The 22,476-nt window shown below is 41.9% G+C and overlaps 2 protein-coding genes across 2 annotated transcripts in view; one reads left to right on the top strand and one right to left on the bottom strand.

The window, feature by feature from the left end:
- Window positions 1–20: 20 nt before the first annotated feature.
- On the bottom strand, window positions 21–10,579 carry LOC144581109 (uncharacterized). Its single transcript, XM_078363444.1, has 5 exons — window positions 10,324–10,579; window positions 5,002–5,104; window positions 2,172–2,312; window positions 1,394–1,534; window positions 21–408 (listed from the first exon to the last, which is right to left on the bottom strand). Exons 3-5 carry the CDS (start codon window positions 2,275–2,277, stop codon window positions 167–169), a joined length of 489 nt encoding a protein of 162 aa, XP_078219570.1. The 5' UTR covers window positions 2,278–2,312; window positions 5,002–5,104; window positions 10,324–10,579; the 3' UTR covers window positions 21–166.
- LOC144581060 (uncharacterized) overlaps window positions 10,298–22,476 on the top strand; it is a 13,531-nt gene continuing 1,352 nt past the window's right edge. Inside the window, exons 1-8 of the mRNA XM_078363044.1 lie at window positions 10,298–10,510; window positions 10,710–10,777; window positions 13,051–13,137; window positions 17,408–17,510; window positions 19,813–19,953; window positions 20,200–20,340; window positions 20,970–21,110; window positions 22,133–22,192. Of these exons, the coding sequence (XP_078219170.1) occupies window positions 10,441–10,510; window positions 10,710–10,777; window positions 13,051–13,137; window positions 17,408–17,510; window positions 19,813–19,953; window positions 20,200–20,340; window positions 20,970–21,110; window positions 22,133–22,192 (811 nt within the window). The 5' untranslated portion in view covers window positions 10,298–10,440. The remainder of the gene's footprint in view (window positions 10,511–10,709; window positions 10,778–13,050; window positions 13,138–17,407; window positions 17,511–19,812; window positions 19,954–20,199; window positions 20,341–20,969; window positions 21,111–22,132; window positions 22,193–22,476) is intronic.

Genomic DNA, 22,476 nt, shown 5'->3' with positions numbered 1-22,476 from the left:
AGTGATGGTAGCGTCTGGAAATCAAAGGAAGAGGTTGAGCTGTGAGGTAAGTGCATTAGGCCAAACCATAATTATATCCCTCTGATGCTCACTTTCCATGAAATTATTTCATAAAGCAGGAGGATATATAAGGTGGTGTATATATCTGGGACCACTCAGATTTAGTTCAGAAAATATAATACAAGAAAACCACCTGCTTCCCTTCAGAAGGTACTACCAATGCTTGTGAAAAGCAAGTAGGACAGTACAACTTATAAGCGGACATATAGCGATCTCTGGGACTCATGGCCGGAATAGCAGTTGCTACCATATTACAAAGCCCTGTGGAATCAGTTGACAAGACGTTACCAGGTTGGGGCTGGCCATTTTTCATTCTCTCTTCATTGATATTGTGAGTGACGGTAGCATCTGGAAGCCAAATGAAGAGTTCAAGCTCTGAGGAAAGTGCATTATGTCAACCCCACAGGTATATCCCTCTGGTGGTCAGTTTCTATGAAATTAACCCATAAAGCAGGACATATCAGGTGGAAAATGAGACGCCAGAAATTCAGACCAGAAACAATAATAAAACAAAACCACCGTTTTCCCTGCATGTCATTGCATGCATACGGAATCCCAGTAGGACAGTATAACTAGTAAACAAACATACGCTGATCCCCAGTACTCAGGGGTGGAATACCAGCCCCTGCGAAATTTATAAACCCTTCTATAACACTTGACAAGAATCTATCAGGTGCCATTTGTTCATTTTCTATCTTCTCTTCACAGACATTCTGAGGAACAATAGAATCTGGAAACCAAAGGAAAAGGTTGAGCTGTGATGTAAATGCATTATGTCAGTCCTACAGGTGTATCCCTCTGATGCTCAGTTTCTACGAAATTATCTAAGAGACAGGGTAGGATATGGCTGGGCACGGTGGCTCACGTCTGTAATCCCAGCACTTTGGAAGGCTGAGGCGGGTGGATCTCGAGGTCAAGAGATCAAGACCATCCTGGCCGACACGGTGAAACCCTGTCTCTACTAAAAATACAAATATTAGCTGGGCGTGGTGGTGCATGCCTGTTATCCCAGCTACTCAGGAGGCTGAGGCAGGAGAATCACTGGAACCCGGGAGGTGGAGATTGCAGCGACCGAGATAGCATCACTGCGCTACAGCCTGGGCGAGAGAGTGAAAATCAGTACTGAAAGAAAAAAAGAAAAAAGAGAGAGATAAAAGAGGAAGGAAGGAAGGAAGGACGGAAGGACGGACGGATGGACGGATGATATGCGGCCATCTGAGACCCCTCAAATTGAGAGTAGGAAAGAAAATACAAGAAAACTGACTTCTACCATTCATGCACATATGCATGTTAGGGAAACCAAGTATTCAGTATTACCAATTAAAAGACATACACAGATCCCTGATACTCATGGATGGAATACCAGCTGCAGTCATATGACCAAGGCATAGTGGAACAGTTGACAAGACTTTATCAGTTTGGGGTTGGCCATTTTCCATCTTCTGTTCATGGACATTTTGAGTGACAGTAGCATCTGAAAACCAAACAAAGAGGTTGAGCTGTGAGGTAAGTGCATTATGACAACCTCACTGGTATATCCCTCTGATCTTCACTTTCTAGGAAATTATCTGATAAAGCAGGAGCAGACATCATATAATGATTCGAGTTCCATCAAATTGAGGTTGGGAAAGATAAGTCACCAAAACGACCTTCTCCTCTTCATGACATTACGCATGCATATGGAATCCTAGTAGGATACTACATCTAATAAACAAACATACACACATCTCTGGTATTCATCACTAGAATACCAGATCCTGTCATATAAATCAGCTGTGACCGAACATTTGACAAGACACTATCTGGTTGCAGTTGACCATTTTCCATCCTTTCCTCACGGATATTGTGATTGACGGTAGTAGGTGGAAACCAAGTGAAGAGGTTGAGCTCTGAAGTAAGTGCATTATGTCAACCCCACAGGACTATGCCTCTGATGCTCAGTTTCTAGAAAATTATCTAAAAAATCAGGAGAGAATATGCCATGTGTCCATCTGATATCCCCCAAATGGAGGCTAGAAAAGAATATGAAAGAAAACCACCTTCTACCGTTCATGAAAATATGCCTGCTTATGGAAATCAGGTAGGATAGTACAATAAAGAAGCAGACATACACAGATCTCTGGTCCTCGTGGATGAAATTCTAGGGGCTGCCAAATTACCAAGACCTGGTGGAGCAGTTGAACAGACGGTATGAGGTGCTGGTTGGCCGTTATTCATCTTCTCTTCATGGATGTTGTGAGTCACCACAGCATCTGGAAACCAAATGAAGTGGTTGAGCTGTGTGTTATGTGCATTATGTCAACCGCACAGGCATACCCCTCGGAAGCTCAGTATCTAGGAAATTATCTCATGAAGGAGGAGGACATACCAGTTAGCAATTTCAGAACCCTAAAATTGAGGCCAGAAAAGATAATACAACAAAATTACCATCATCTGTCATGACGCTATCTTTGCATACGGAAACCAAATAGGACAGTATAACAAGTGAACGAACTTACACTGATCGCCGAAACACAGGGATGAAATACCAGCTGCTGTAATATTAATAAGCGCTGATGGAACAGTTGGAAAGACATTATAGGGTGTTGGTTGGCCATTTTTAACCTTTTCTTCACAGACATTGTGAGTGACGCTAGCACCTGGAAACCAACTGAAGAGGCTCAGTTGCAAGATAGGTGTGTTTTGTCCCATCATCCCGGTGAGACAGCTATGTATGAATCAGTTTCTATGGAATTATTCATTTCACGAAACAGAAGGACTTACCACATGGAAACATATATCAGGTCACATTACACAATAAATCTACTTATGTATCTCTTGGCATAATGATGGTATGTAGTAAGTACAACAGTAGAATAAACATTCACAGATTTCTCGCACTCATCATTTTGTATCATCTTGCTGCCCTTTACAATTCTCATTTGATTTCGCTTTTATAGTTCACCTACACATGCCATGCTGTGCGCAGCAGGAAAGCCAGACTAACTGAGGCCTTGTTAACTTGCCTTCTTTCTACGTCAAATATTCTGAGAAAATAGAGGTGGCTATTGGAGTTGAACACTCTTATCTCCACTCCATCGTCACACATCCCTGGTTTTCACGTGATTCTACAGATCCTCCCCTTTTGCTTGGAAAAGTAACATTCTTTTTACTCCAGGTCTGTCACCTCTTTCATTTATTCATTGTCTGAGGCAGGCGGCATGCCAGGAGCTGGGGATCAGCAGTAAAGAGGACGGAGAGCAACGGTCCCTGCCTTTGTGGGACTCATATCCCCATGGGGCAGTCAGACAGGACATACACAATGAGCAAATGAAACAAGCAGCATTGGGATGGTGTTGGGGAAGTAGTCCACAGGCATGAGGGAGACAGCAGCAGAGGGAGCCTCAGGGGCTCTGGCTCCTTGGGCAGAGCCATCTGAAGAAGTGCCATTGGACAGGGCTTAGAGGAAAAAGCAGAGCCTCCTGTGCAGAGGCAGAGGGAGAGTTCCAGACTGCGGTGAGGCCAAGGGTAGGGGCTGGAGTGGGAATGGACCGGGCACTACAGGGTGTTAGACAGAGGCAAAGAGAGCCAGGAGGATATGGATGGGACCCTTGTTAGGAGAGGGAGAGTTGACGATGGGGTTTTAGGAGGGAAATGGCATGCTGACATAATTTTCTAGCCACAGGGTTAGAGAGTATGCTACAGATGAGGGAAGATTAGAAAGACAGCCAAGAAGATGTTGTACTACCTTGGTCAGCGATCACGGCAGTGTGCACTGGAGTGATAGCGGGAAATGGTGTGATGCAGAGTTTATACTGGGCATTGACTGCTGAACTTGATAAGAGATTGGAAATGAGAGAATAATAAAAGAATGATAAGAGAAATCATAAGTGACTTTAAGTATTTTGGGGTGACCTACTAAGTAAAAGTATACCAGGGATGTGCAGGAGGGGTTAGGCAACCGACTACGGGAGCGGAATGCTGCCAACTCTTCCTGATTCTGGTTCAGTGACCTTATGTCGACAGCTTGAACTAGGCCATGGTGGGATTATTTGTACCGTGGACAGCTGAAAACTCTAAAACCAGGACTTCTGAATCCCCCATACCTGTGAACAGCTGCTTGTTACACCTTTGTGGATGTTTCACCTAATGGACAGTGTCTTTAACTGAAACAGTGAAGGCTGTGAGTAAAGTATTTTTGGAGAGAGGGAGGTCAGAAATTTGAACTTGCAGAGCTGGTTGAAATGCAGATGCCTATTAGACACCCTATAGAGATACTACACGTGTAGTTGTTTATGAGTTTGGATTTCAGGAGCAAGTCGTAGCCTAGAAGTTTAATGGTGACAGTTCTTGAAGTGTCAATCATTTAAAATTCTAAGACAGCATGACATCACCTATGGAGATAGTATATTGAAGAGAAGAGAGGCTAAGATCAAGTTTTGGTGCCCTGAAGTATTTAGAGGTGGGAAGGAAGAGGAGAAAAACAAAAAAGGAGAAGGAAAATGAGCCCTTAGTAACAGAGTAAGAAATCCAGGTGTCTGGGGACCCAAGAAGTTTTCCGTGCAGGAGGGCGTAAACAACTGTGTCACATGCTGCTGAGGAATTGATGTCAAAGTGCAGCAAACATGGCGACCTCGTTGGCACTATTTTCATTGGAGTAGACTAAGAAGAAGCCATACTGCACTGGGTTAGAGAGGAGTGTGTGGACAGGCGGAAAGTGAGCAGACCTGTCCTCTTGTTGTGCCCACCACCTCCTTCTGCCTCAGGAACCTGCTTTATTCATCTCACGCTTGCAGCAACTGCAAATTGTTTCACCTAAATAGTACCTTGCCCTTCCACTTGCAAATGTGCCCATATCTGTTCATCCTTCAAGGACAAGGGCACAAATGTCCTTTGACACGATTGAAGCCCAAAGATTGGATTCCCCCTCAGCTTCCTGTTGGTGTAACCACAGGGACGTACCCTGCCTTGTCGTAGAATAATAGCGTCTCTTGGATTTTCTGGAACGTCTCCTTTTCCTTCAATGCCTTCTTGCAGCCTGATTTACTTTGTCACTCCTCATTTGCTGAAAAACATCAGTGAACATATTCCATTAAAGACAAATACAACCATTGCAAAGTCACAGTCTTCATATGCATACACAGCCATGCATTTATATCATTAAGTTTTAGCCAAAGGTCAAAGATTCATCATCACACACGGTGCTCCCAGAAAAGGCAAGCCAACTATAATGTAGTTTCAGTGAAACAAGCGAAGGCAAAATACAAGGTGTTTTCCAAAGTCAAACATGGTACAGTCATGATTAATCGGAGTGCTTGGGGATTGAGTGGCTTTCATCAACCAAGGCAAGAAACATGCTTATCTCTCTAATGTAGTACACATAATTGTCTCTCAGCCCTTGTTAGGGGACAAATAATAGCAAATACCGTTTTTATTTTTTAGTTGTTGAAAGTTACTTATTAACAAATACTGATTAATATATTATTAGATAATATAGGTAGACAGTGAAAGGTAGCATCGATTGAAAAGGTAAATTTTCCCACCTCCAACCTTATGGAGACTCAAATATGTTCATTTTGGAGCCAGGCAGGGGCAGGAGGTGCTTTGAAATACTGGTGGTAAATAAAACATGAAATTGAAGGATATACTAGGTTAACTAAAAGGTCCTGCCATCAAAAGATAACCCGAGAATATGCTCCTGCCTACTTAAAAAGTACAATTTGGCACTATTTCTACTGAAACTATATCAAAAAATTGAAAAGGAGGGACTCCTACTTCATTTTAGGAGACCAGCATCATCCGGATACCAAAATCTGGCAGCGATACAGCAACAACAAACCCTTCAGGCTGGTGTTCCTGATGAGCAATGACACAAAAATCCTTAATAAAATACTGGCCAACTGAATCGAAAAGCACATCAAAAAACTTATCTACCATGATCAAGTTGGCTTCATTGCCAGGACTCAAGGTCAGTTCAGAATAGGTAAATCAATCAATGTAATTCATCACATAAATAGAAATAAAGGCGAAAACCACATGATTATCTCAATGGATGCAGAAAAGGCCTTTGATAAAATTCAACATTCCATTATATTAAAAGCTCCTGGGCCGGGTGCGGTGGCTCAAGCCTGTAATCCCAGCGCTTTGGGAGGCCGAGGCGGGTGGATCACGAGGTTAAGAGATCGAGACCATCCTGCTCAACATGGTGAAACCCCGTCTCTACTAAAAATACAAAAAATTAGCTGGGCATGGTGGCGCATGCCTGTAATCCCAGCTACTCGGGAGGCTGAGGCAGGAGAATTGCCTGAACCCAGGAGGCGGAGGTTGTGGTGAGCCGAGATTGCGCCATTGCACTCCAACCTGGGTAACAAGAGCGAAACTCCGTCTCAAAAAAAAAAAAAGCTCTAAAGAAACCAGGTATTGAATGAATAGAATCTCAAGACAGTAAGAGTCATATATGACAAACTCACAGCCAATATCATATCAAATGGGAAAAAGCTGGAAGCATTCCTCTTGAAACTTGCACAAGACAAGGATGCCCTCCCTCACCAGTCCTATCCAACATAGTATCAGACATTCTGGCCAGGACAATCAGGCAAGACAAAGAAAGAAAGGGTATTCAAATAGGGAAAGAGGACATGAAGTTATCTTTCTTTGCAGATGACATGGCCCCATATATAGAAAATACCATCATCTCAGTCCAAAAGTTTCTGAAGATGATAAGCAACTTCAGCAAACTCTCATGATATAAAATCCATGCGCAAAAATTGCTAGCATCCCTATATACCAAAAACAGGCAAGCAGAGAGCCAAATCATGAATGAACTCCCATTCACAATTGCTACAAAAAGAATAAAATACTTATGAATACAGCTAACAAGGGAAGTGAAGGACTTCCTCAGAGAGAACTTCAAACCACTGCTCAAAGAAATCGAGGAGGACACAAACAAATGGAAAAACACTCCATGCTCATGGATAGGAAGAATGAATATCGTGAAAATGGCCATACTGCCCAAAGTAATTGAGAGATTCAATGCTATTCCCATTAAACTACCATGGACATTCTTCACAGAAGTAGAAGAAACCCTTTTAATTTTCATATGGATCCCCCCAAAAAAGGCCACAATCGCCAAGACAATCCTAAGCAAAAGGGAGAAAGCTGGAGGCATCATGCTACCTAACTTCAAACTATACCGTGGGGCAACAGTAACCAAGACGGCATGGTACTGGTAGAAAAACAGATACATGGACCAATGGACCAGAACAGAGAACTTGGAAGTAAGATCACACAATGATAAACATCTGATCTTGACAAACCTGACAAAAATAAGAAATGTAGACAGGATTCCCTATTTAATTAATGATACTGGGAGAATTGGCTAGCCATATACAAAAATTGAAACTGGGCCCCTTCCTTACAACTTATACAAAAATTAACGGAAGATGGATTAAATACTTAAATGTAACATCCAAAACTATAAAAACCCTATAAGAAAATCAAGGCAATATTATTCAGGACATAAGTTCGGCCAAAGATTTCATGACAGAAATGCCAAAAGCCATGGCAACAAAATAAAAATCTGACAAATGGGATCTAATGAAACTAAAAGCCTTCTGCAGAGCAAAATGAACAATGATCAGAGTGAACAGACAACCTACAGAATGGGAGAAAACTTCTGCAATCTGTCTATCTGACAAAGGTCTAATATCCAGAGTCTACAAGAAACTTAAACACATTTACAAAAGAAAACTAAACAACCCCATTAAAAAGTAGGCAAAGGACGTGAACAGACACTTCTCAAAAGAAGATATTCATGCGGCCAACAAACATATGAAGAAAAGCTCAACATCACTGATCATTAGAGAAATGCAAATCAAAACCATAATAAGATACCATCGCACACTAGTCAGAATGGCGATTATTAAAACGTCAAAAAACTACAGATGCTGGCAAGGTTGCGGAGAAAAAGGAACATATATATATTTGGAAAAGCTAAGACAATATTTAAGAAAAAGAACTAAGTTTGTAGACATACACTACTAAACATGAGATTTACCATAACGGTAGAGTAATTGAAACAGTATGGTATTGGAGCAATGACAGACAAATACACTAAAGGTAGAGGACATGGAGGCCAGAAAGGATCTAGAAATGGAAAACAGCTAGATTTACCACAGAAGAGTGGAAAGACGAGTGTTTTTAAAAAATGCACTTCATAAATGCAGGGAAAATACAAACTTGGACTCTTACCCCATCCCACTCCAGAAAAAGTTACTAAAGATGGATAGTAAATCCAGTAAAAAACATAAGATATTAGTGTTACAGCTTTAGAATAGGCCAAGGTATTTTTGATTAGGATAAAAAGGCACTAACGATAAAGAATACATTGTTTAATTAGACATAATTAAATGTAAAACTTGTATTCCTCAAAAGACAGTCTTAGGAGTGAAAAAGCAAAGCATATCTGTAGATTACATATTATATAATATATAGTATAGGTTATATATAAAAATATACATTAATCATATGTATGTATATATCTGACAAAAAAATGAGTGGAATCCAGAATATAACCAGAACTACAAATCAATTTTAAAAAATAAACATTGCAATAAAACGTGCAGGAAACAGCTGAGTACTCATTCATAAGAGTCATACTCAAAGATGACTTTAATCATCACATAAAATATACCCAGACTATCACTTTACTCCAATCCATGAAAATTTATTTGAGATGAATGGGAGATCTAAAAGACAGCTTAGAATATTATCATCATGGCATTGGGCAAGGCAAAGATTATTCTTAAAATAATAGGAAGCACCAGCCCTAAACAAGAAACTGATTAATAAAGTTAAGAGAATCTGTTCATCTAAAACACAATATTGAGATAGTGTAAAAGCAAAACAGATTTGTAGAAGATACTAAAATTGTGTGTGTATTTTAATACATGTACATATATGCCTGTGTGTATGTGTCTAACTGAAACCCAGAACTTATATGTAAACCACGAATCCATTTTTAAAATACAAATATCTCAATAAAATTTGGAGGAAATGTGCTGAAAAGGGACGTCGTAAAAGACATATTTAAATGGCGAATAAACACATTTAAAAAGTGCTCTAAAAATAATAAATAGCTGGGCACAGTGGCTCATACCTGTAATCCCAGCACCTTGGGAGGCTGATGCAGGCAGAGGCCACTTGAGCCCAAGGGTTCGAGACCAGCCTGGGCAACTTGGCGAAACGCCATCTCTACCAAAAAATACAACGATTAGCCAGACTTGGCGGCATGCCCAAAACTGCAAATGCAGACATAAGGAGAGATCACTGCACACCCATCAGAGTGGCTGAAATGAAAGACTAATTGCACACCCAGGATGTGCATCTGGAACCTTCAAACATTTCTGGACAGAAATGTTTCCTACACAGACACCCGATGGGTACTGCTGAAAGGTGAGATAGTTCCCGGGGAAAGAGCTCCTTCACGACTGAGAACCAACGGAGGAAAAGCACCCCAACCCGGGGCCAGATAGAGCTCCCAAGGTCAGGTGGCCTCCCTCATGGCTGACACAGAGCTCTGAGAGTCCCACCATAGGCTTAGAGAATCCAAGAAACAGCACCCCACTCCCTCGCAGCACTGGGAGACAGCACCCACAGATAATAATTTAAAAACCCAGCACCAAGAGAAAGCATCCGATAGGCGTCCCAATCGGGGATAAACAGATCCAAAGAAAAGCCAACACATCCTAGCTGAAAGTGAGCAACATCCAAGGCCAAATGTGCCCCACGGCTGACATCAGCACCCAGCGAAGAGTCTCTCGCGGGCTGAGATAAACCCCGCGACAGAGAGTGAACCCACAGGGCAGTGATCATGTGTCCGCAGGACAGCCACCCTCACCCCAGCCCCGAACACAGACAGAGTCCCTAAGGCAGAGTCTCCCCACAGGGTCGTGGCCAAGCGGGGAAGAAACACCGCCGCACCCGAAGGTGACACAGGCGACCAATGTAGGGTCCCCACCCTTGGGTTCAGTCATTGCAGCAGGAAAAGTTCGCATCACTAAGAGGGAGTCCCCAAGAAAAGCTCCCCAGCCCCACAACATAACCGAGACGGGGTGTCCAAGGAAAAGGCTCCCCGACAGCTGACACACGCGCCCATGGTAGTGTCCACAAAGCGAAGCGGTACCACTCACCGGACAAAGAACACCCCAGAAAAGAAGCTTTCCTAGGAAAAAGGACACATTCGGGGGAGAAATTAAAGCATCCAGGGAAAAACTGCCCACTTACGTAGTCCTGAAGTCTTGACCTTGCCAGAGGAGCTGCGGCTGCACTTCCCAAAATGGCAGAGAAGTTGTGGCGCCTCCCCACTGCTGGAACTTTCTAGAAACTTGCTCTCTGGGAGTTATGGGAAGTGTGCCCCGGATGCCTGTGAGTGATGCTCCTTGGGAGGCGTCCCACCAGAAGCACCAATCTGGTAAGGCTCAAGGGAGGCAGAAGGCAGGGAAGCTGCCGGCCACCGCGGGCCCCGCCCCAGCCGAACACTGGGAGCCTGTTGGGGGGGCCAGAGTCCCGAAGTGAAGCCTCGTGCACTGCGAGACCGCCGGCGCCAACCGGAAGAACCGGGAAGCGTGGCGTCCCCGCCCTTCGCTAACTCTAACCCTCTTTATGCGCAGCCTTCGGTATCGGCAGTACGGCGGACATAGGCAGAGGAACGCGGAACCTCACACAGCGGAATCAAAGGGTGAATTTGGAGCTGACGGGCAAAAATATCTTATAATATGTTTGTCTGGCTTTGATATCAGGGTAATATTGGCCTCATAGAATGAAGTAGTGTTCCTTCCTCTTTTATTCTTTTGAAATCCTTTGCTAAGTATTGGTATTACTTCTTCCTTAAATGTTTGATAGAATTTACATGCGAAACCACCTCGGCTTGCCTTCCATTTGTGGGGAGATTTAAAATTACTAATTAAATACCTTTCCATGCTATAGTCCTATTGCAAATTTCTATTTCTTTTGAGTCAGTAATTTGTTCTCTAGGAATTTCTCTGTTTCACCTGCGTTGTTTAATTTGTTGGCATAAAGGTGTTCATAATGTATGTCTTTAAATTTCTCACTTTCTTTGTGTGTGTGTGCACGTGAGACGGTGTCTCACTCTTTTGCTGAAGATGGAGGGTGGTGGCGCGATCTGGGCTCATAACTACTTCTGCCTTTCTGGATCAAACACTTCTTCTGTCTCGGTCTCCTGGGTAGCTGGGGCTACAGGTGGCATCATATCGCCCGGCTAATTTTTTGTGTTTTAGTAGAGTCAGGGTTTCACCATGTTGGCCAGGCTGGTCTCAAACTCCTGACCTCAGGTGATCCGCTGGTCTCGGCTCCCCAAAGTGCTGGGATTACGGGAGTGAGCCACCGCGCCTGGCCCCTTTTAATTTCTGTAAGGTCAGTATTCATAACACCCTTTTCATTCTTGATTTTGGTAATCTGTGTAGTCCTTTCTTTTATTCTTGGTCAGTCAAGCTGAAAGATAAGTTAGTTTTTTTTTTTTTTCCAACTATTCTGTGAACCAATTTTTTATTTCATTGATTTTTATTTCACTGATTTTCTTTAATTTTCATCATTCCCCTCTTTCTGCTTGCTAGTATGAAATACATCAGTTTAAAACTTCAGGAATAACAAATGGTTTGTTTCATAAAGGAGGATTTGAAACCTTAAACATATAGAAATGCTTATGATATTGCCAAGTAGTAGTCATTTTCGACCAGTTAACCAGAAGGAAATTTGGTATGCTGAAACCAGACAAGTTTTTTGTACCAGGTTTTATTAATTTTGAAAATATAAATCTAGTTGGTAAGAAGGTGTTTTTTGCATGAGAAGTTTGTTTTTTTAATATTTAGACTTCTCATTTTCACTTAATCCCCCAAATTTATTTTTTTAAAGCTTCGAAGTATGTATCAACCAGCACATTCACTATCCTCTTTGTGCTTTATCTCTGATAATCCTTATAAGAGCACCATGAGTTAGGTACTGTTTTATGCCCATTTTACGGAAATAGAATCTTAGGGTGCACATTTAAGTAGCTCTTTCAGGTTTAACCAGTTGGAAAGTGACAAAATCTAGGTATGTCAGATTCCAGAGATTGCACACACAAATACTATATCACACTGCTTACTGCTGTGAGTTTGGCAGAGAATTCCTTGTTTATATGGAAATCACCAAACTGATAATATCCAGGATAATTGGCAGCAGTTTATAAACCCTCTTTACCGCTAATTTGGTGATTTTGTGTGCGGTCACCTGTCCACTAATCTAATCGGATCTTAGGCTGGTCACACTTCTGAATTTGCACACCAAGTTTGTGTGTAAGGGTACTTCTCCAGGGGAAAATATCTGTAGATTTCATCAAATTTTCCAAAGAGGGTTAGGCCCGCTACTCAGCGTTCCCTGGAAGGTAAGAGAATGCCATGTAGCCTACACCCTTCTCCACCTGAACAACTTCATACAGTTGGCTATGGCTTTACAAATGATGGGCAGGTAGGACAACTAGGAAAGTGTATGTGCTCATTAATACATACTTCTCCTTTAAGCCTGAAAAGATGAACTTGTGGAATTACAAAAATTGGCATTCTAAATATTTAAGTATTACTATTTAGAATTATAGATCTTTTAGTCGGGATGGTGGCATAAGGAAGGTCATTCTGTTCTCAAACTAAGCTGGAGGCATAAGGGATTTGTTTAACCTAGTGGTGTGAACCTACAGGAAGTCGTGATGGTAGCGTGAGTCATCACTTAGATAAAGTGAGATTTAGAGATCACAGAACACGATATAGATTCTAGATATGAGATTCTAAACTCTGTTTGCTACCAAGGCACCCATTGCTAAAACAGTCTGTGATCATGTGCTCTCAGGAGGATCATATATTTCAGCTATATAGTGCCAATTTATGTGCCAGTTATGTTCCAGGTATAAATGAAAGTGTTCTAGTAACACACATAGATAATTATCAGACATATCTGCAGATGCCGGTTTCTCCACTTCAGACGAGTCAGCCAACTCCACCTGGAAAACGTCACACTGTTGGCTCTGTGCTTACAAATGATGGCCAGGTAAGATAACTTTCTATTTCTGCCCTAATTGTGACATTCTTAGTATAAGTATTTTCTCAGTGGAAAGATGAATATAAACTATATGTGTTAATTCTCTTGATTTAAAAGATAAGAATATGACACAGGAATTCTCATGTGAACATAAAATGGGAACTTTTTGGTCCAAGAGTAGATTCATTGGACTAGGAGCTGATGTTTTTAATGATCACATTTAATGCTCATAATTGTTCTGCAGATGTGTATTACTATCTCGCCTTTAATGAGAAATCAAGGCTGACAGCGGTCAAATGGCTTGCCCTACGTGACACATGGTAGGACACAGAGCCAGGGTTCGAATGCATATCTTTCTGACTCCAGAGTCTATATTCTCTCCCACTCCTCAATTAATTAGACTCTTCCCTAATTTTCCGTGCCTTTATCTTCGCTTTCTTAAGGAAAGAGATAAGAATCACACCTCACTCATAGGGATTGGCCAAGGATTGAGTTAATACATGCAAAGCATTTAGAACAGTACCTGGAGGGTAGTAAATGTTCAGTAAAAATATCTTCACACATTCTCAGCTCCTCTTTCATAGGATGTGAAAATGCTTTGGAAAATTTTAAAATCAAAATTATATATTATATACGTTCTATATATTACATGGTATATATACATATATTATATGTATTTCTTGAAATATATGCTGATACTCTTTCCTATTTAATGCGGGAGCATATTCGTTATTACTTCACCTATTATTTTAAGTTCTGGGGTACATGTGCAGGATATGGAGGTTTGTTACATAGGTAAATGTGTGGCACGGTGGTTTGCTGCACCTGTCAATCAATCACCTTGGTATTAAGCCCAGCATCCATTAGCTATTCTTCCTGATGTACTCTCTCCCCCCAGCCCTCCCCCAGAAAGACCCAGCGTTGTTGCCCTACCTGATGTGTCTGTGTGTTCTCATCATTCAGCTCCCACTTAAAAGTGAGAACACGCACTGTTTGGTTTTCTTTCTCTGCATTAGTTTGTTGAGGATAATGGCTTCCAGCTCCGTCAATGTTTCCGCAAAGGACATGATCTCATTCCGTTTTATGGCCGCATAGTGTTCCCTGGTGTATGTGTACTACATTTTCTTGATCCAGTCTATCATTGATGGCCATTTGGGTTGATTCCACATCTTTGCTATGGTAAATAGTGCTGCAATGAATATACGTGTGCATATATCTTTATAATGGAATGATATCTATTTCCTTGGGTGTATACCCAGTATAACTTGATTGGTGAATCAAGTTATATTTCTGCCTCTATATCTTTTGGGAATCACCACACTGTCTTCCACATGGTTGAAGTAATTTACATTCCCACCAACAGTGTAAAAGTGTTCCTTTTTCTCCGCAACCTTGTCAGCATCTGTAGTTTTTGACGTTTTAATAATCGCCATTCTGACTAGTGTGCGATGGTATCTTATTATGGTTTTGATTTGCATTTCTCTAATGATCAGTGATGTTGAGCTTTTCTTCATATGTTTGTTGGCCGCATGAATATCTTCTTTTGAGAAGTGTCTGTTCACGTCCTTTGCCTACTTTTTAATGGGGTTGTTTAGTTTTCTTTTGTAAATGTGTTTAAGTTTCTTGCAGACTCTGGATATTAGACCTTTGTCAGATAGACAGATTGCAGAAGTTTTCTCCCATTCTGTAGGTTGTCTGTTCACTCTGATCATTGTTCATTTTGCTCTGCAGAAGGCTTTTAGTTTCATTAGATCCCATTTGTCAGATTTTTATTTTGTTGCCATGGCTTTTGGCATTTCTGTCATGAAATCTTTGGCCGAACTTATGTCCTGAATAATATTGCCTTGATTTTCTTATAGGGTTTTTATAGTTTTGGATGTTACATTTAAGTATTTAATCCATCTTCCGTTAATTTTTGTATAAGTTGTAAGGAAGGGGCCCAGTTTCAATTTTTGTATATGGCTAGCCAATTCTCCCAGTATCATTAATTAAATAGGGAATCCTGTCTCCATTGCTTATTTTTGTCAGGTTTGTCAAGATCAGATGTTTATCATTGTGTGATCTTACTTCCAAGTTCTCTAATCTGGTCCATTGGTCCATGTATCTGTTTTTCTACCAGTACCATGCCGTCTTGGTTACTGTTGCCCCACGGTATAGTTTGAAGTTAGGTAGCATGATGCCTCCAGCTTTCTCCCTTTTGCTTAGGATTGTCTTGGCGATTGTGGCTTTTTTGGGGGGATCCATATGAAATTTAAAAGAGTTTCTTCTACTTCTGTGAAGAATGTCCATGATAGTTTAATGGGAATAGCACTGAATCTCTCAATTACTTTGGGCAGTATGGCCATTTTCACGATATTCATTCTTCCTATCCGTGAGTATGGAGTGTTTTTCCATTTGTTTGTGTCCTCTTGGATTTCTTTGAGCAGTGGTTTGAAGTTCTCTCTGAGGAAGTCCTTCACTTCCCTTGTTAGCTGTATTCATAAGTATTTTATTCTTTTTGTAGCAATTGTGAATGGGAGTTCATTCATGATTTGGCTCTCTGCTTGCCTGTTTTTGGTATATAGGGATGCTAGCAATTTTTGCGCATGGATTTTATATCATGAGAGTTTGCTGAAGTTGCTTATCATCTTCAGAAACTTTTGGACTGAGATGATAGTATTTTCTATATATGGGGCCATGTCATCTGCAAAGAAAGATAACTTCATGTCCTCTTTCCCTATTTGAATACCCTTTCTTTCTTTCTCTTGCCTGATTGTCCTGGCCAGAACGTCTGATACTATGTTGGACAGGACTGGTGAGGGAGGGCATCCTTGTCTTGTGCAAGTTTCAAGAGGAATGCTTCCAGCTTTTTCCCATTTGATATGATATTGGCTGTAAGTTTGTCATATATGGGTCTTACTGTTTGGAGATGTGTGCATTCAATACCTGGTTTCTTGGGAGCTATTTTTTTTTTTTGAGATGGAGTTTCACTCTTGGTACCCAGGTTGGAGTGCAATGGCGCAATCTCGGCTCACTGCAACCTCCGCCTCCTGGGTTCAGGCAATTCTCCTGCCTCAGCCTCCCGAGTAGCTGGGATTACAGGCACGCGCCACCATGCCCAGCTAATTTTTTGTATTTTTAGTAGAGACGGGGTTTCACCATGTTGAGCAGGATGGTCTCGATCTATTAACCTCATGATCCACCCGCCTCGGCCTCCCAAAGTGCTAGGATTACAGGCTTGAGCCACCGCGCCCGGCCCGAGAGCTTTTAATATAATGGGATGTTGAATTTTATCAAAGGCCTTTTCTGCATCCATTGAGATAATCATGTGGTTTTTGCCTTTAGTTCTATTTATGTGATGAATTACATTTATTGATTTACCTATTCTGAACTGACCTTGAGTCCTGGCAATGAAGCCAACTTGTTCATGGTAGATAAGTTTTTTGATGTGCTGCTCGATTCAGTTGGCCAGTATTTTATTAAGGATATTTGCGTCATTGCTCATCAGGAACACCAGCCTGAAGTGTTTGTTGTTGCTGTATCGCTGCCAGATTTTGGTATCCGGATGATGCTGGTCTCCTAAAATGTAATAGGAGTCCCTCCTTTTCAATTTTTTTATATAGTTTCAGTAGAAATAGTGCCAAATAGTACTTTTTAAGTAGGCAGGAGCATATTCTCGGGTTATCTTTTGATGGCAGGACCTTTTAGTTAACCTAGTATATCCTTCAATTTCATGTTTTATTTACCACCAATATTTCAAAGCACCTCCTGCCCCTACCTGGCTCCAAAATGAACATATTTGAGTCTCCATAAGGTTGGAGGTGGGAAAATTTACCTTTTCAATCGATGCTACCTTTCACTGTCTACATATATTATCTAATATAGTATTAATCAGTATTTGTTAATAAGTAACTTTCAACAACTAAAAAATAAAAAACGGTATTTGCTTTTTTTTGTCCCCTAACAAGGGCTGAGAGACAATTATGTGTACTACATTAGAGAGATAAGCATGTTTCTTGCCTTGGTTGATGAAAGCCACTCATTCCCCAATCACTCTGATTAATCATGACCGTACCATGTTTGACTTTGCATAACACCTTGTATTTTGCCTTCGCTTGTTTCACTGAAACTACATTAGAGTTGGCTTGCCTTTTCTGCGAGCATCGTGTGTGATGATGAATCTTTGACCTTTGGCTAAAACTTAATGATATAAATGCATGGCTGTGTATGCATATGAAGACTGTGACTTTGCAGTGGTTGTATTTGTCTTTAATGGAATATGTTCACTGATGTTTTTCAGCAAATGAGGAGTGACAAAGTAAATCAGGCTGCAAGAAGGCATCGAAGGAAACGGAGTCGTTCCAGAAAATCCAAGAGACGCTATTATTCTACGACAAGGCAGGGTACGTCCCGGTGGTTACACCAACAGGAAGCTGAGGGGGAATCCAATCTTTGGGCTTCAATCGTGTCAAAGGACATTTGTGGCCTTGTCCTTGAAGGATGAACAGATATGAGCACATTTGCAAGTGGAAGTGCAAGGTTCTAATTAGGTGCAACAATTTGCAGTTGCTGCAAGCGTGAGATGAACAAAGCAGGTTCCTGAGGCAGAAGGAGGTGGTGGGCACAACAAGAGGACAGGTCTGCTCACTTTCCGCCTGTCCACACACTCCTCTCTAACCCAGTGCAGTATGGCTTCTTCTTAGTCTACTCCAATGAAAATATTGCCATCAAGGTCGCCATGTTTGCTGCACTTTGACATCAATTCCTCAGCAGCATGTGACACAGTTGTTTACGCCCTCCTGCACGGAAAACTTCTTGGGTCCCCAGACACCTGGATTTCTTACTCTGTTACTAAGGGCTCATTTTCCTTCTCCTTTTTTGTTTTTCTCCTCTTCCTTCCTACCTCTAAATATTTCAGGGCACCAAAACTTGATCCTAGCCTCTCTTCTCTTCAATATACTATCTCCATAGGTGATGTCATGCTGTCTTAGAATTTTAAATGATTCACACTACAAGAACTGTCACCATTAAACTTCTAGGCTACGACTTGCTCCTGAAATCCAAACTCATAAACAACTACACGTGTTGTATCTCTACAGGGTGTCTAATAGGCATCTACATTTCAACCAGCTCTGCAAGTTCAAATTTCTGACCTCCCTCTCTACAAAAATACTTTACTCACAGCCTTCACTGTTTCAGTTAAAGACACTGTCCATTAGGTGAAACATCCACAAAGGTGTAACAAGCAGCTGTTCACAGGTATGGGGGATTCAGAAGTCCTGGTTTTAGAGTTTTCAGCTGTCCACGGTACAAATAATCCCACCATGGCCTAGTTCAAGCTGTCGACATAAGGTCACTGAACCAGAATCAGGAAGAGTTGGCAGCATTCCGCTCCCATAGTCGGTTGCCTAACCCCTCCTGCACATCCCTGGTATACTTTTACTTAGTAGGTCACCCCAAAATACTTAAAGTCACTTATGATTTCTCTTATGATTCTTTTATTATTCTCTCATTTCCAATCTCTTATCAAGTTCAGCAGTCAATGCCCAGTATAAACTCTGCATCCCACCATTTCCCTCTATCCCTCCAGTGCACACTGCCGTGACCGCTGACCAAGGTAGTACAACATCTTCTTGGCTGTCTTTCTAATCTTCCCTCATCTGTAGCATACTCTCTAACCATGTGGCTAGAAAATTATGTCAGCAAGCCATTTCCTTCCTAAAACCCCATCCTCAACTCTCCCTCTCCTAACAATGGTCCCATCCATTTCCTCCTGGCTCTCTTTGCCTCTGTCTAACACCCTGTAGTGCCCGGTCCATTCCCACTCCAGCCCCTACCCTTGGTCTCACCGCAATCTGGAACTCTCCCTCTGCCTCTGCACAGGAGGCTCTGCTTTTTCCTCCAAGCCCTGTCCAATGGCACTTCTTCAGATGGCTCTGCCCAAGGAGCCAGAGCCCCTGAGGCTCCCTCTGCTGCTGTCTCCCTCAGGCCTGTGGACTACTTCCCCGACACCAGCCCAATGCTGCTTGTTTCATTTGCTCATTGTGTATGTCCTGTCCGACTGCCCCGTAGTGATATGAGTCCCACAAAGGCAGGGACCGTTGCTCTCTGTCCTCTTTACTGCTGATCCCCAGCTCCTGGCATGCCGCCTGCCACAGACAATGAATAAATGAAACAGGTGACAGACCTGGAGTAAAAGGAATGTTACTTTTACAGACGAAAGGGGAGGATCTGTAGAATCACGTAAAAACTAGGGATGTGTGACGATGGAGTGGACATAAGAGTGTTCAACTCCAATAGCCACCTCTATTTTCTCAGATTATATGAGGTAGAAAGGAGGCAAGTTAACAAGGCCTCACTTAGTCTGGCTTTCCCGCTGCACACAGCATGGCATGTATAGGTGAACTATAAAAGCGATATCAAATGAGAATTGTAAAGGGCAGCAAGATGATACAAAATGATGATTGCAAGAAATCTGTGAATGTTTATTCTACTGTCGTACTTACTACATACCATCGTTATGCCAAGAGATACATACGTAGTTTTATTGTGTAATCTGACCTGATATGTGTTTCAATGTGGTAAGTCCTTCTGTTTCGTGAAATGAATAATTCCATAGAAACTGATTGATACATAGCTGTCTCACCGGGATGATGGGACAAAACACACCTATCTTGCAACTGAGCCTCTTCATTTGGTTTCCAGATGCTAGCGTCACTCACAATGTCTGTGAAGAAAAGGTTAAAAATGGCCAACCAACACCCGATAATGTCTTTCCAACTGTTCCATCAGCGCTTATTAATATTACAGCAGCTGGTATTTCATCCCTGGGTTTCGGCGATCAGTGTAAGTTTGTTCACTTGTTGTACTGTCCTATTTGGTTTCCGTATACATTCATGGCGTCATGAGGGAAGATGGTAATTTTGTTGTATTATCTTTTCTGGCCTCAATTTTAGGGTTCTGAAATTGCTAACTGGTATGTCCTCCTCCTTTATGAGATAATTTCCTAGATACTGAGCATCCCAGGGGTATGCCTGTGCAGTTGATGTAATGCACATAACACACAGCTCAACCACTTCATTTGGTTTCCAGATGCTGCGGTGACTCACAACGTCCATGAAGAGAAGATGAATAACGGCCAACCAGCACCTCATACCGTCTTTTCAACTGCTCCACCAGGTCTTGGTAATTTGGCAGCCCCTAGAATTTCATCCACGAGGACCAGAGATCTGTGTATGTCTGCTTCTTTATTGTACTATCCTACCTGATTTCCATAAGCAGGCATATTTTCATGAACGGTAGAAGGTGGTTTTGTTTCATATTCTTTCCTAGCCTCCATTTGGGGGATATCACATGGCCACCTGGCATATTCTCTCCTGATTTTTTAGATAATTTTCTAGAAACTGAGCATCAGAGGGATATTCCTGTGGGGTTGACATAATGCACTTACTTCAGAGCTCAACCTCTTCACTTGGTTTCCACCTACTACCGTCAGTCACAATATCCGTGAAGAAAGGATGGAAAATGGTCAACTGCAACCAGATAGTGTCTTGTCAAATGCTCGGTCACAGCAGTTTTATATGACAGGAGCTGGTATTCTAGTGATGAGTACCAGAGATGTGTGTATGTTTGTTTATTAGATGTAGTATCCTACTACGATTCCATATGCATGCGCAATATGATGAAGAGAAGAAGGTGGTTTTGGGGAATTATCTTTCCCGACCTCAATTTGATGGAACTCGAATCATATGATGTCTGCTCCTGCTTTATCAGATAATTTCCTAGAAAGATCAGAGGGATATACCAGTGAGGTTGTCATAATGCACTTACCTCACAGCTCAACCTCTTTGTTTGGTTTTCAGATGCTACTGTCACTCAAAATGTCCATGAACAGAAGATGGAAAATGGCCAACCCCAAACTGATAAAGTCTTGTTAACTGTTCCACTATGCCTTGGTCATATGACTGCAGCTGGTATTCCATCCATGAGTATCAGGGATCTGTGTATGTCTTTTAATTAGTAGTACTGAATAGTTGGTTTCCCTAACATGCATATGTTCATGAATGGTAGAAGTCGGTTTTGTTGTATTTTCTTTCCTACTCTCAATTTGAGGGGTCTCAGATGGCCGCATATCATCCGTCCATCCGTCCTTCCTCCCTCCCTCCCTCCCTCCCTCCCTCCCTTCCTTCCTTCCTCCCGTTATCTCTCTTTTTTTCTTTCTCTCTCTCTCTTTTTTTTCTTTTTTCTTTCAAAACTGATTCTCACTCTCTCGCCCAGGCTGGAGTGCAGTGATGCTATCTCGGTCGCTGCAATCTCCACCTCCCGGGTTCAAGTGATTCTCCTGCCTCAGCCTCCTGAGTAGCTGGGATAACAGGCATGCACCACCACGCCCAGCTAATATTTGTATTTTTAGTAGAGACAGGGTTTCACCGTGTCGGCCAGGATGGTCTTGGTCTCGGACCTCGAGATCCACCCGCCTCAGCCTTCCAAAGTGCTGGGATTACAGACGTGAGCCACCGTGCCCAGCCATATCCTATCCTGTTTCTTAGATAATTTCGTAGAAACTCAGCATAAGAGGGATACACCTGTGGGACTGACATAATGCATTTACATCACAGCTCAACCTTTTCCTTTGGGTTCCAGATTCAACTGTTACTCAGAATGTCTATGAAAAGAAGATAAAAAAGGAACAAATGGCCCCTGATAGATCCCTGTCAACCGTTATAGAAGGGCTTATAAATTTCACAGGGGCTGGTATTCCACCCCTGAGTACTGGGGATCAGCATATGTTTGTTTACTAGTTATACTGTCCTACTGGGTTTCCGTATGCATGCAGTGACATGCAGGGAAGACGGTGGCTTTGTTTTATTATTGTTTCTGGTCTGAATTTCTGGCGTCTCATTTTCCACCTGATATTTCCTGCTTTATGGGTTAATTTAATAGAAACTGACCACCAGAGGGATATACCTGTGGGGTTGACATAATGCACTTTCCTCAGAGCTTGAACTCTTCATTTGGTTTCCAGATGCTACCATCACTCACAATATCAATGAAGAGAGAATGAAAAATGGCCAGCCCCAACCTGGTAACGTCTTGTCAACTGATTCCACAGGGCTTTGTAATATGGTATCAACTGCTATTCCGGCCATGAGTCCCAGAGATCGCTATATGTCCGCTTATAAGTTGTACTGTCCTACTTGCTTTTCATATGCATGCGTAGTGCCTTCTGAAGGGAAGCAGGTGGTTTTGTTGTATTATATTTTCTGAACTAAATCTGAGGGGCCCCAGATATATACAACACCTTATATATCCTCCTGCTTTATGAAATAATTTCATGGAAAGTGCGCATCAGAGGGATATACTTATGGT

The sequence above is a fragment of the Callithrix jacchus genome, chromosome X (genome assembly GCF_049354715.1).
Source record: "Callithrix jacchus isolate 240 chromosome X, calJac240_pri, whole genome shotgun sequence".
NCBI classification, from domain to species: Eukaryota; Metazoa; Chordata; class Mammalia; order Primates; family Cebidae; genus Callithrix; species Callithrix jacchus.
Note: the sequence above shows the minus strand (reverse complement) of the source record. Positions and strands in the feature narration are given on the sequence as shown.